The 15451-nt window shown below is 40.0% G+C and overlaps 1 protein-coding gene across 1 annotated transcript; it reads right to left on the bottom strand.

The window, feature by feature from the left end:
• Positions 1-8867: 8867 nt before the first annotated feature.
• Positions 8868-14980, bottom strand: cmtr2 (cap methyltransferase 2). The gene is made up of 3 exons (XM_051379929.1): positions 14929-14980; positions 10900-12159; positions 8868-10657 (listed from the first exon to the last, which is right to left on the bottom strand). Exons 2-3 carry the CDS (start codon positions 12148-12150, stop codon positions 9605-9607), a joined length of 2304 nt encoding a protein of 767 aa, XP_051235889.1. The 5' UTR covers positions 12151-12159; positions 14929-14980; the 3' UTR covers positions 8868-9604.
• Between the last annotated feature and the right edge of the window lie 471 nt (positions 14981-15451).

Raw genomic sequence — 15451 nt, 5'->3', positions numbered from 1 at the left:
TAACAGTCAGTGAGTCGGTGAAATCAGTCCCTGTGATTACAAGTGTTGAAACAAATTAATCAAATTAAACTAAAACCAATGCGGGCCATATGGGACATAATCTAGCTACCAAACTGTTGGAAAACATGTGTGACCCAACAAACACTCAGCAGCTTCACACAGTTACTGTTCTGGCAGCTGCACATTTAAAGCTTTGGCTCCGTCATGTTTTTATTTTGGACAGAAAATGACACAATGAGTTCAAAGCGCAAGCTGTTGGCTCTGAATGGAGGCCAGGCGGGTTTTAGCCGTAACAGATTAACATTTTAGACTTTTCTGATTTTTTTTTTTTAAACGCCCCACATCCTTACAGAGAGATACGCAAACTCAGCAGAAAATGTATCTGAAAGGTGACGTTTCAGACCTTGTTGAAACATTTCTCAAGACTCTATATGACCTACATAAAGACTGGTTGTTTAATCGACTTCCTCTTGAAATCAATGAAACAAGGTTTTTGTCCACTGGGGACGCCCGAATCAACAAAAAATAAAAGTTCTGTGTAAGTAAGTTTTGTATGATTTAATGTGCATTGCAATGTATTGTTTATGTTACAGTAATAAAATATATACAGATTGTACAGAAACACATTTGCATTATTCAATTTAACTTTTTGAAGTATCTTTCAAATATTGATACACAAGATCTCTCAGTATCAACTTCAAGTTAACTCAGTATGAGACATTCGTCTGTGTCACAAATAAACACTACTTCATGTATTTGCATCATGTTGCTTTAATTATACAGTATTTGCATTCCTTCCTATGCAAGTATTACAGTCACTCAGGTCAGCTCTTTGCAATAGGGTGACAAGGCGTCCCACTTTTTATCTCTTGTCTCATTCCCACATATTGAGACAATGTCCCACATTTTGATTGGCTCTAGTTTTTATGTTTCACATCACTGCAGGACGCTTTTCTAAAATCAGGTTTTTTATTTAGTAGATGTGAAGAAAGGAAGGCTGTCATCACAAGTTATGCATATTTAAGTTGAATATGGTAGAAAGTATCATAAATAAAAGGAAATGCAGCGGCACCAAAAATAACTGGGAAACCACTGCAGACTATCACATAAAATCATATGAACTGTGAAACTTTAGCTTCCTTTTATATGTATTTACTTAGTGTGGGAGCTGGGAAAGTTGCATTTAAATTAAATATATTTGAGTCTTCACATGCGTGTGTGTGTGTGTGTGTGTGTGTGTGTGTGTGTGTGTGTGTGTGTGTGTGTGTGTGTGTGTGTGTGTGTGTGTGTGCTAGTGAATCAACCAGAGAGCAAAGATTAGAGATGTTACAACCTAAGGGGCAGAAAAGAAATCTTTATTTTTTAAGTTAGATAGACATAAAAAGAATTGGTAACATTGTCCCACACAAACCTGCTCTTTGTACCACATTTGGTTTGTTGGGATACAGTCACCCACAGAACCCACAGTGAAAGTCTCATCATCCGATGCATTTTCAACTAAAAGAGCTTTTTATTTCAAGGAGTTCTTGAAGGTATACTAAAGTACAGGATTGTAGCACAATATGAGAAACTGTAATGTCACGTTGGTAATGGAATTAAAATGATCCATCCCTCCAGTGACTTTAAACAATATTATACTGTCTGAATTGATACAAGATTCAGGTTCCTCAGTGCAAAATAGATCACTGAGCATCCATTCAAACTGCAGCACTGAATTACTTTACACCAAGAACTGATGTGTTGTTGGCTGCAGGATGTTCAATATGTCTTTATTGCCAGCGGTGAATACAGAGGATGTAACTGTGTTGTGAATGATGTAATGTTTTAGATATTTTCATTTAGTGATGGTTATTTATTGATCATGTCGTACATTACATTAGTCCATTAGTTATTCCATTTTATTTTTACATGGGCAGGATCTGTGACATGGTCTCCATTAATTAAGAATATATATTCAAAAATGTATAAAAACATTAGTTTTGGAGCTAATTTAAATCTGGTAGGTTAAAATGTCACTGTCAGCAACCTTTTAAAGTCAGATGATTCATATTGAGGTGCCATGTAATGATTGACTAATGTGGTAATTTGGCCATTTAGCTCCTTGTCCAGTGTGCCATACAGAAATAATACTGCCAGAAATATTAAATAAAATAAACAATAATCAACTATCAACTACTACTATTCAGAAAATGCTTTAGACTCTCACATTTAGAAAGCTGACTGACCTGAAGTGTAAAGACAACTGTTCACACATAAAGCACATGAATGACAGAGGTTGCGTGTCCCAGTTCATGACCTGCATTTTCTGCTGACTCCTCTCAGCACAGACGGTTGTTTAAAAGAAAAAAAAACAGGAGCACCAGAGAAGAGAGTTAAACTGATTAGCATTTTAAGAAGACAAACCCAAAGACCATTGTGCTTTTGCAATAAATCTGAGACTATCCAACATGATTTACATACTCAATCCATAAAACCAGCCATTAGAACAGGAACTAAACTGCAATATTTCCAAGAATCGACAAGGATTGACACTCCAATTCTGGCCGGGTGTCAGAGGTTAATTGGTTGCTGTTGTTTATGAGTGGAAAACACCTGCCACGATGAAAGATTTGTGACCCCAAATCCCTCTTTTCTCCTCCGATGAGTTTTTAATTTTTCCCTACAGACACCTAAGCAGTATGTAAAACCTCATTTAACACTAAAACCAGACTCAAAAGTCTGATTAATTAATTAATTATTCCCACAGAATTTCCACAGCTTATTCAGTAAGGTCTGGAGGATTAATATAAATACAGTGCAGTGTGTATTTAGCACTTCAAACATTATCTGAAGCAGTCACAGTTTAGAAGCAGGAACGTTTTTATCTTTTTTGATTTGATTTCAAGTCAACAGTTTGACTGGATTAAATCTTTACAGTTCTATTTTCCTTATCTGTGGCCCTCTATTCCACATTTCCTCTGATACTGCAGAAAATAGCTGAGCTTCATCACTATCAGTAAGTGTTCGGTTGTGCTCAGAAGGCTTTGCTTTGGGCAGTAAAATATAAAAGCGCTCAGCCATGACAGTAACTTCACCAGCCGCTCTCTGGGGCTCTTAACACCAATTAAAACCTGTTTTTTCATATTTGGTCATATCCCTGTTTATACTGTAAAAGTATTGTTTGTGTCTACCGTGGCAGATGTGACATGGCTCACATATCTTTTTCTAATTCGGAGATTGATGCGTCTTCTCTCTGTTTTTTAGATGATCCATCTTTCGTCTGTGAGAGGGACAAAGAGGGTTTGCTGTCAGACAACAGCTGCAGGAGGAGAGAGAGCGACTCGTTTGCATCGCTGCGGTGTCGCTGTGACAGAGAGCAGATGTTCTCTGTGATTGCTTAGTGGTGTGTTTATCTCTACTCTGTTCCTCGTCGAGTTGAAGCTGAAACATTACTGTCATCCTAAGCATTCATCCTGTATAAAGATTCACACTACACTATTTCAAAGTTCTCCGAGTCTTTTATATGTACATTTCTGTTGTGCTATTAGGCCCATACAACTCCAGAAAACATCATGTATAAACTGGTTTATTCTATGTGGCACTGTTTACTGCATTGGCTCTGGGTATAATAAGTTTAAGATATTTAATAGTAAGTGTTTAATAAAAGGAGGCTACAGCCATGTTAGTGGCTCATGAGAGATTTAGTTTAAAGCACAATCACACACTATCATGTTAGCAATTAGCACTGAACACCGATTACAACTGAGGCTAATAAAATAAATTATCATTTGAACTTGATGATAAATCATCATGTTCGATACAGGTTTCGCCTTCACTGTGGTGCTAGAGGTCAGGAATCACCAAACTACTGTACATCCTCTGTGGACCTTAAATGTCTGTACATAATTTTGTTAAAATCTGGTGGGTGTGTGGTGGACCGACAGACCGATATTACCATCCGTAAAGCCATTGCGCTGGCATGTCTAAAACCAGGAAGAGGACTCAGGTGATGCAGCATCTGGGGGAGCATCTGCTTTGTAACAGAGTCATCAACTGACCAGACAACATGAAGGGAAACATATTTATGAAAGTGATAAAGTTAGATGGAAACAGACAGGTGTGACCCGACAAAACCTAATTAACTTTGTCAGTTGCTGAGAACAGTTTAGTTTTCACCCCAGAACTTAAAGCAATAGCTGAGAAGAGTCACTCCAAAGTCAGTCCATTAAATATGTAATTGGAGCCAGTAGACAGTTAGCTTAGCTTAGCATAAAGACTGGAAATGGGGAAACAGCGAGCCTGGCTCTTTCCAAGGGTAAAAACTTACACTTACACTTACCAGCACCTCTCCAGGAAGTTGTTATGGGCCTAGATATAATCACATAAAACTGGCATATCACTGTTTTTACACGTTTGTACGCGTTGAATAAACAAGATATGACGTTTTAAAGACTGAGTCTTAGAGGAGCCGGTACAGAGCCAGGCTAGCTGTTTCCCCTGTTCCCAGTTTACACAAGCTAGTGAACCAGCTCTTGACTGTAACTTTATATTTATCTTACTAAAATGCAAATAAGTGTATAAGTGTATTTCTCAAAATGTCCAACGATTCCTTTAAAGATTTATTCATTGATTAAGGGACCAGTGTGTAGGATTTAGTGGCATCTAGTGGTGAAGTTGCAGATTGCAACCAATCTGAATACAGCTCGCCTTCCAAGAGTGTAGGAGAAACTATGGTGGCTGCAAAACTATAGTGAAAAACACAAAAGGCCCTATCTAGAGCTAGAGCTAGTGTTTGGTTTGTCCATTCTTGCTTTAGAAAACCAGATAAAAAGTCTCATTCTAAGGTAACAAAAACACAACAATTCTTATTTTCAGGTGATTATACACTAATGAAAACATACCTACCAATATTATATTAAATATCTGCCAATAGATCCTCCTAAATGTTACACACTGGACCTTTAAAACTGAGGACTTGACTTGGTCTCGGCTGGAGTTACTTGACAGTCTGAAACAATGATTTGCTAAAACTGTGACTCAAAAGTCTGATTAATTTCCACTGCTTATTCAGTAAGGTCTGGATGATTAATATAAATACAGTGCAGTGTGTATTTAGCATTTCAAACATTATCTGAAGCAGTCACAGTTTAGAAGCAGGAACGTTTTTATCTTTTTTGATTTGATTTCAAGTCAACAGTTTGGCTGGATTACATCTTTACAGTTCTAGTTTCCTTATCTATGGCCCTCTATTCCACATTTCCTCTAATACTGCAAATAATAGCTGAGCTTCATCACTATCAGTAAGTGTTCGGTTGGGCTCAGAAGGCTTTGCTTTGAAACTGATGACTTGAAACTTGACTTGGTCTCGGCTGGAGTTACTTGACAGCCTGAAACAATGATTTGCTTGAGACCTGAAAACAAAAGCTTGATTAGAATCCTGGAGGAACAAAGAGATTAATAGTCAGTACAGGGCGAGCCTTGCAAAGCTGTGCTAAACACCTTGCCATATCAATCATTACGCTTATAACCCTGACAGGATCAAGGAAACAATTAACAGAATAAAACAAAGAGTTTAACAGTAATTTTGTTATGCTGAGACTGTTTTGATGAATGTTAATACTTTCTCATCTAAGAGACAAGACAACTTCTCTTCAAATGAGATCACATAGAGACAAATGACTGACTGAGCTGAACACATCCTGCATCCTCTGCGGGGAACACAACTCTCCTCCCCACAAGTTTATTCCTGACGCCTTATTTTTGTTGTATAATGAGAGTTTCACTTCACCTGATCTGTCAACATCTTTTCTCTGTAGACAGCCGAGTAAGTGGCCAGTCTCCACTCTGCAGTGATGTGAAAACAAAAACTCACTCACAGAATCAACATTCATAATCAGCCAAAAACACTGCTGCTCATCACCAGTAGTTTAATGTATTTTGTCACATTCATACTGACAGTTAATTTCTGTCCATATTCTCTGGCTTTCCTTTCACCATATTTACCATCTGAACATCTTTATCAAGGTCTCTGATATTGTGTATCAGTGGATACAGACTGATCTAATAACATTTCATCTCCACATACAGTCGTATGAACACATTTTCATTGTAGTTTTACTTACTGTGCAGAGACATCTACAATGATTGAGCAGCGTTCTAGATCAGAAATCTTCTCATTAAACAATTGAATTAACTTCAGAAAGCTGTTTTTGTTTCCACCATTAATAATTTCAAAGTGAGTTCAGAACACAGTTCACAAGTTCACCATCTGATCACTTCATCTACACAGATTGGACTGTAGTCGGCATCAACTGCAGATACAAATATTGGTTTGCGGATGTGTGTGTGTGTGTGTGTGTGTGTGTGTGTGTGTGTGTGTGTGTGTGTGTGCTTGCAGTATTTGGAGGTGATGACAGAAGAATATTGCACTGAGGAAAGATTAAATTTCTGGTACACAATACAACCCAATCACTTGACACAATCACACACACACTTCTTTTTTTTTTTTTTTTTACCAAACTTGACCATTTTTGACCAATGTTCAAAGAGACAATCACAATATTTATTTATTTCTCTTCCTGTTTCTGTATGTAGAGAACTGGAGAAAAATCTCCTAAATTATTCATTTGTATGAATCTGTTTGATTTAAATTGTTTTTTGTGGGCGGTGGTGTCACTGCAGTCAGACAAACAGTCAGAGAGATTAGTGAAAGATGACTTGCTGATTTGCTCTGTGATCCAGTTTTCAACTGTAATCCACAATATCACAAAAGCAGAAACTCTGAAGGTATTAAAATGACAAATGAAAACTGTAGACGTGACCTTTGGTTTTGTGTGATAAGGGTGTTTTTGAGGGCTTGATCCAAAATATTAAGCTATATCAGGCTTGCTGCAGGAGGTTCTGCGATGGCTCCACAAACTCCAGCTTCTTTTCCTTGTTCAGTGACGCTGAGGAATCCTGGATAATGAAACTCCACTCTGTCTGCAGGCACTGTACCAATCACAAAATCTACCACACATATCCATCGCACAACCAATATTACACAATAAGACAGTTATCCGACATCCACAGATACACAGGATACAATCTAACCATTTCGTGTGCCATAATCCTTTTGAGCACTCGAGTAGAGGTTCAATTCAGAGTCAACCTGAATGATTACCACCATATATAAAAGTACATTAGCAAACATCAGGCTGTGCCAGCGCGCTGTATATCTGCAGTCCCACCATACAGGCTGCATATTTCTCACTACAGTCACAATAAAAATACTTGAATCTTATTATGCATCTAAAATCTCACACTTGAATATATGTATATAAATGCGCATATAAAGTCTCAACACACTCAAAGTTCATCATGTCTGAAAGCTCTAGTGGATGATGAGTAACACAATCACACAGAGATGCACAATCATCTCCCTGCACCTCTGATCCTCTCTGGGTAATTGTCCTATTTTAAAGTGAGCGGTTTTGTCCATAAGTTTAATTCTGGTAAATAACTTATATTTCACTGGTTTAGAGTAATTAGAGTGTAGTCTGAAATGTCCTGTATCGTCTGTACAGAAGATAAATCTTTCCACTGGTGGCACCTTCAGATCAGAAGATTTGTGCTCCACCACATCAGATCAGATCAATAAAAGTCTTCAGTGCATCTGCATGAAAAGTGCATCTGCTGAGGATCTAAGAATAGCATCGCTGTCATTCCAGTTTTCATCCATCTCTTAGTGTTGTTTTGGACTGCTAGCAAGTGGCAGACTTGTAGTTTTATTTCTGAAACATTGTCTGAACTTTCAGTGTCTGATTTCCTTGTTTCCACGGGGTTAGAAGACGTAGTGACGTTTCAGCTGTTTCAGGGAACAGAAAACTTAAGTCTCTCCTTTGTCAGTGCACATTTTATTCTTTTTGTAAGAAAATAAACTCCACCGTCACATTATATTGACATTATGAATAGAAATAAAAAATAAAAAACTACAAACACATCGTATATCTTCATTGAAGCTAATGTGTATGTTTCTTTCCTTAATAGCTCCCTCGTTGAACAGCTCAAGCTGTATTTTAGTGCACACAAGCTGTCCTTTCATATGTGGATAGAAGGCATTTCTCCCTGGACACAAAAGAAAGAAATGTATTGTGTAACAGTAAGTTGGCTATAGGCTGCATGATGGCAAAAAGACAAAAAGATCCCTCTCTAACATCCTGGGATGAAATAATGTGTTGTAAAACACAACAGGCACTTCAGGGTAAACTCCAGGGTCTCTATGTGGATTTCAACACAAACCATCTGTGACTGACAGGAGGTTTGGTGCTCAGGGTGGGACTGTTGTTTATTCTGCCTCCCTAAAACCCTCAGTGAATTTAGTCACGGATGAGTTCTGCTGATCAAGTACTGAAAGTAATTTGCATTTTCATGCACTGAAAGTTTGCATCATCAATGTTGTTCTCGCCTGCAGGTTGTCAAATTCTTCTGTACGCAGAACACTTATTTTCTGTTGAAATGGAAAGAACAACAAAGATGTTTGTGAGAGCTAACTGGTGAAGAGAATCTTATCTTATCCTAACACAAAAGGCTGCACATCTGTATGAAAGCCGAGCTGATACACCGGCATGGTGGATATTATTGGCTGATTTTAGCTTATCAGATATTTATGAGCGTATATGTACTATAGAAACTGTCACAATTACACAGTTTGAGAGCAAGTTTAAAATGTCAAATGTCCTGCTCAGCTATTGAAACCCAAAATGTTTGATATTAAAATAGAAAAGATTTTTAAAAAAAGATAAATGAATGAATGATGATTAAGAGGCAGGGGACATGTGATTGGCTGAAATATGAGGGGGGCGGTGACACCACGGTCATGAAAGGTGACACAATAAAGTGACGGGAAATAAAAGTGTAAAAGTATTTTAATTTCTACATCATTACAGTAAGTCCCAGAAGCGTCCCTTAGATACTCCAATACATCATTATACCAACTGCAGGATCCTTCATAAATAAAAGGCAGCATAAAGTTAAAATACAGCAGTCATTAGAACACCATCTCTATAATATCATCATCATCATCATCATCATCAGATTCTGTTTACAGGACTAAGAGTACTACTGCATATATGAAACAGTTGTATAAAAGGCTTTCATGTGTCCAGAGGGAGCAGCATGAAATATTATAAACTGCCTCGAGTTCAGAAATGAAAATAAATCTGTGGTTGTTGAGTCAGTAAGTACGTAAGTAAGTAAGACCCCTATAGCCCACTCCCTATGTCTGCTTGAGGCTAGCATCTCGAGGCTACATTAGCCAGTGCTAGCATAACACATCTGAAATGCAGATTGAACTGTCAGTGGTCGATTTGCATTGTGGGTAATGCAGGCACCAGATTTGACAAGGAATAATAATGGGCAAAAAAAGATGATATCTTCTTTCTAATTGTTTGTTGTGAGTCCGACGTTGTTATGAGTGCAGTGTTAAATCAGTGGAGTAGTCTTTTAATGTCAGCAGATGATTCAGTGACCAGCTCGTGTGGTTGAACAGTCTGCTGACTCAGCAACAATAAAACAGACTGGAACATAATGACGCAGCCTCTGAAGCCATAGTGCGTACCCCAGAGTCACAGCTCACTAAACTGCACTATGATTGCATGAGCAAGTGCAGCTTCTGTTGGATGATTTCAGAGTTCATGGTCCACAGGAACTCAGTCAGTCCTCCAGTGAGCATTTCCTCCATAGGAACAAACTGCAGCACCTGTCTCTCACTCCCAGATGGCAGATGTTTACCCGAGTCCTCCTCTCCTCTTAAGTGACCCATACAGTTATGGACTTGAGTAAGAACAGGGAGTATTCGTGCGGCAGCTTCAGGACAGAAGCCAACGCACACGAGCACTGTACCGACAACGCCTGAAGGGGGTGGACACCTGAACGTGACTGAGTGAAAACACACATGCAGGCAGAGCACAACAGCTGCTGTGACACGGGTGAGGGCAGAAAACACAGGCAGTAGCAGGGCATCCCCAGAGTTCAGGGTCTGCAGGGACAAGAAAACACAACCTAAGAGCTGCTGCTGGTACAGAGGCTCCCCGTCGTGCAGCGTGATGGAGCCTCTTTGAGGAAATGAAGGCTCTGCAGAAAATGTTATGACTAAATCCCCAAGATGGCTTTCACAGGCACCCCACACTGAGCTGCTGCCAAACACCAGACACTGCCTCTTCTTTTTGATCCCATCGCTGTCGGTAGTGAACTGGCAAAAACCTGCAACATCAGACAAGATGGAGGCCGTGCAAACCGCGTGGCAAGACTTGCAGGGAGGTGTGTGAGTCAAGTCTACCGCTGTGTCTGTCAGGGCTTCATTCAAGTGGTTTAACAATCCTCCTTCACAGAACGGAGAGTTTCTGACTGCAGGCAGTGCAGCCCCTTCGATAACATACCATGAATCCACTTGACACCCGGACAGGGGTCCTTCCAATATGCAGCCAGTCCCACTGGTCTCAGTGCAGTGTCTCTGTATCCAGGTGGCATAGCAACCCCTGTTGATGCGCTCCCTCCAGCTCAGGGTCTGCAATTCCCTCCGCTCATTGAAGGAGCCTGTTTGCTTCTTCTGTCCCAGAGGTCGGCCCGCTGAGACACTGCAACAGGCAGGACTTACCGTGTTACGAGAGATCCATCGGCTCCGGGGAAGGAAACTCACCTATGACAGAGAAACTTTATCAAGATCAATTTTTTTTTTCTGAAACCAATGTTGGATTTTAGATGAACACAAACATTTGTTATCTGCAGCTTCTACTAATGTTTAGTCTCTCCATTTGTCAAACTCAACAAACCTACAAAAAAATGCAACATTTCACTCAATCTAGAATAACTTTAAACAGTGTGACAAACGTTATCTGATGACTGGCTTAATTAAAGCTTCATGGTCTACAGACATCCTACCTGGAAGCGCTGCAGGTATTCCTGAGCCGTGCAGTCCCTGATGTAGTCGAGATGCTGCCTCTGCTCTGTGCTCATTCCTTCAAACAGTCGCAGGTTTTCTTTGATCGTCTCCACCTGCAGCGTGTGGAAGTATGAGCACACCTCTTCATGCTGTTTTTGAAAGGACTCTGGGACAAGCGAGTTTGGGAAAAGGGCTTCTCGGTCAGCCAGATGTGGTCCGTAGTTACGGATCAGTTTTGAGAGCAGAGGCCTCACAGTTTCCTTGCCGTCATAGTTCAGACACACAACATAGACCTCAGAGTTGCCGGCCTTGCTGGTGGCAGGTTTAAAGACGTTGACGGAGTGGAAGCAGCAGTTCAGCAGGTAGAGTAAGCAGATGGAGGAGTGTTCATACAGCGTGAACATTTTCAGCACAAAGGAGCCACTGGGGCTCAGGAGCAGCAGCGCAGCTGTGACCTCGCAGTAATGCAGGGACGCCACCAACGCCTCCTGCTCGTCCGGATTCTCCTGACAGTCAAAACTACCATCTGCCGTCACCAGATCAACTCTACGCATGTTAGCCACAAACGCCTGCAGCTCCAGCAAATGCTTCTGGATCATGACGTTGCCTGTGTTATCTGAGCCAAAGAACCACCAGGGCAGCGTGTTCGCAATTAACCGATCGTCTGCAATCGTGGTGCTCCCTCCGTTAGCCTCATGGTACGGGTTGAGAGTGTTGGCGGCCCAGGTCCAGTCACAGTAGCGTGTGGACTCGCTGGTTTTCATGTAGTGGTTCAAAGCTGTTATAAAGGCCCCTGGAGCTTCACACAGGTGGACCGTGTTCAGCTCTCCATTCTGAAGAGCCTCCAGTGGAAGAAGACTGAAGGTTCCCAGGATCTCAAAGAACTTGCACCAGGCCTGAGTGCAGATCTCCGCGTTGGCAGCAGAACGTACGGCATTGATCACCTTCCCGGCTCGATTGGTGGAGTTGGTGTGCTGATGCCAGACCTGGACGTTCTTGTCGCTAAGCTGGTTCTTTACGTCATTCAGCGACACTTTCAGGTCCTGCAGGCGGCAGTTCTCCTCCGCAGAGTCTCTGAGAGCAACGTTTGGGTCGGGGATGCACCACTCCCCATTGGATGGTTTCACATAGGTTCTGACTTTACTAAAGAGACCTTGAATCTGAGTCTGTGTTTCAGGGTCAAATGACACCATGTTGTTGAAATGCTGCAGCTTCCTGGATTTCCTCCTGGCCCCATTTCCTGAGCTCATCCTCTACACCTGTTGTAGTAGAGCAACACAAGGAGTTAGAAGTGCTCTGATTAAAAAAACACATCTGCATTGTCCCCTTTCTGTTTTTATGTAATCCACCAGACTGTTCAGTGGTTATGTGACTTGCTTACATAGGCCCAGATAGAGTCAGTCTTAAGAAAACAAATCTGCTAACAGTACATTTTCACAGTGAATTAAACAAGGCCGAGCTCTGCAACCACTCATTTTTCTCTACATGCATGAGTGGTGTTGAATTACTAATGTTAACTCATTTTGATGCGGCGCCCTCGGGCAACAGGGCAGGCTGTAAATACTGGCGACTCCCTCACCAAGCCAGAGTGCTACCCACTGAGAGATTTCCTACATCACTACTACAACGCACAGTCTCTTCTAATAAAACTTCAATTCACTGATCACTGGCGTATCTTAACATTTTCATAGGACGACTACATGAGGGTCCAATTTAGACAAAATGACCACATTTGGAGATACGTGGCTTCACAAGACTGCAGTGTTGTGTTTGTTTACCACAGTATGGCTGACGCAGGAGTAGGAATAGATAGATATTTACATCACAAATTAAATTTCCACTGAAATAAAACGTGTGATGGTGTGAACGTTTTTGGGGTCTGTACCAAACTGAACAAGATTTGTAGACCAGGGCATCTCTGCAGCACTACAGTTCTTCAACATAACGCTGTTTTGTCACACATTTTACCTTTATCAAAAAAAATGCAGCCTCTGCGATTTGTATATTGCACTTTGCCATATTGCACTTTCGGTAATATTTAGATTAATTAGCCTGCACAGGAGCATAGTCTTCAAAAACTACATCCAGGTCACTCTGTGATGGTGCGACCCTTTACCAGGCCACCATGGTGCGCTAAAAATACGTTTTATTCATGTGATTATTGAACAATTTCTAATTCATGACATAAAAAATAATTTACAGTCAGAATCAAATTAACCCCAGTGCTAATCCTCTGCTCATGTGTACATGATTTAGATGACAACACTGGGAAGTAGAACGTATTTCTGGGTCATTTCTTGATTAGTCTGCAGTGACTCAGTGACGTATGGCAATATATGGAATAAAGCTAATGGCAGCACATTCATCAATTATTCCTCATAAATCATCCTGTTAAGCACTGCTTGTGTTCTGTTTGTGCGTGTGTGTGTGTGTGTGTGTGTGTGTGTGTGTGTGTGTGTGTGTGAGAGAACGGTTCAGCCGCTGTTAACATAAAGTAGAAGAAAAAAAGAAATTTAGCAAAGTGATAAAGAGACTGGAGATAAGTTATACATTGATTAACAATTAATTAGGTCTGAATTTATCATCTTAGATGTGCATATGAACAAATGAACATGTCACAGGCTTGAAAGCTACAGTAAAATCTGTGAGTTAAAATAGGTACCAGAACAATTGGCGACAGAAAACTCATTAAAAATTGAAATAATCAATTAATGGTTTTAAGTAATTTGCCAAATACTTTTTTGTCTCTTGTGAGGAGAAAACAACATAAAGCTCTTGCTAGTTTATGGTCACATTACCTGAAACGTTTATAAACACAGCAGATGAAGCAATGCTTACGACTATGATTCATGAGAGTTTCAGATTCGAGCTTCAATCTTATTTCATAATAAGCTGAAACCTTTTTTGGACAAATTTAACTATTAGAAGATGAAACTTTGGGCTCTAGGTACAATGAGTGTCTAGTGTTTATCCCACTCAGTCACAAGATTTTTGTATATTTCAGATAAAAAAAAATTAACACCTTGTTGACAATTTCATTGTGATCTAGAAGAACAGTAAATGATTCAGAGTATTGAATTATCACCCACTGGGTTATTGCCTCGCCTGAGCAGCGGTGGAGGAATCAGGAAGACTGTGTACTGAAGTAAAAGCAGCAATATCAGAATGTAAAAATACTGTAAGTACCAAAAGTAAAAATACTCTTGCAGAACGGCCCATTTCACATTAATTTCTGTAAAATCTCTTTGATTATAACCAGTGATGGGTTAGTGTCATACTGTCAATGGTTAATATGTAAGTAATGTTGCAGCTGGTAAAAGTGGAGTGAAGTTCCATCTATATTATATATTAGATCAATCCACAATAATACATTATCATTTATTAGTTAATTTGTGTTTTGTATTAATAATCTTCATCTGCAAAGAGGGCTGCATGATATGGTACAAACATTATATTGTGACTGATTCACGATTGGTGGGAACTCTTGCGTCACAATTTTAATTTTCACTGGATAAAAGAAACTATTAATATCACGATCATGTGAGATTTGTCGGGTGTGTACCAAACAAACAGGTTTTCTTACATGTGGAGAACAAGATGTGTAGGCCAGGGTGTCTCTGAAGAACTACAGCGTCTCATAATAATGATGTTTGGACTCACTTTTATCAAACACTTGCAGCTTCTGTGATTTGGATATAGCACTTTAATAATATTTCAATGAATTGTGCGAAGAGAGAAACTTTACAGCAGCCTTAATGAAGCAGCATGTTTAGTCTATATAGACAGTGAAATGATAAATGTTGTTCAACACATAAGTTTATCCTCAGCTGAAGCTGACTGGGACTCTTCCTGCAGCGCAGCGCTAATGGCCCAGTTTGTCTCCTAAAACCCGCAAACAGGGAGTTTTCTGAGCCGCTGTGCTGCCGGGAGGCTCTCAGAGACAAGTCTCTGTCCCAGTGTGCCGTCTGAAGACCTGTCTGTCGACCAGAGACACACAAACATCCTCAAAACACCGAACAGAAACTCACCGGACTGTAGCTGCTGTCAGGGACCGGAACCGCGCTTTCACGTGACTGGGAGCAACACTGCGCATGCGTACGAGGGAGAGGGCGGGGCCTCTTTTAAAGGAGTATTACTTGAGTTTTTTATTTTATTATTTCAAGTTAAAATGAAACAAATTACATATAAATAACAGTGGAAATTAGCTATTTATCGTTCATATTTATAATCTTCATTTATAATCTCATTATTATTGTTATTCATTTCACATTGATTTATAATTTAGAGTCATAATATACACATACATAAAACAACATTTGCATTGTCAGAAATGGAGGCTGAAATTGTATTAAGCTCTGTAGGACTTAAAGGAGACAGATAGTCAGATGTTTAGAAGGACCTGGCTGCAGACAACATGGCGGACATCAACCATGATCTTGTAGAAGTGGATGTGTGGATTAGTTTTAAAATGACATTTTATTTTGCATTTAGAAATACATATTTGGTAAACATTAATATCATTAATTGTAAGAATGTAACTTTGATGGAATA

This window comes from Dicentrarchus labrax, unplaced genomic scaffold, assembly GCF_905237075.1.
Source record: "Dicentrarchus labrax unplaced genomic scaffold, dlabrax2021, whole genome shotgun sequence".
Classification (NCBI taxonomy): domain Eukaryota; kingdom Metazoa; phylum Chordata; class Actinopteri; family Moronidae; genus Dicentrarchus; species Dicentrarchus labrax.
This window is presented reverse-complemented; position numbering and strand designations above follow the sequence as displayed.

Bases quoted from the DNA above. Each gene is read 5' to 3' on its own strand.
- cmtr2 (XM_051379929.1), bottom strand. From the start codon at position 12,150: ATGAGCTCAGGAAATGGGGCCAGGAGGAAATCCAGGAAGCTGCAGCAT. The intron at 10,658-10,899 runs GTAGGATGTCTG...TCTCTGTCATAG, and splicing joins AATACCTGCAGCGCTTCCAG to GTGAGTTTCCTTCCCCGGAG.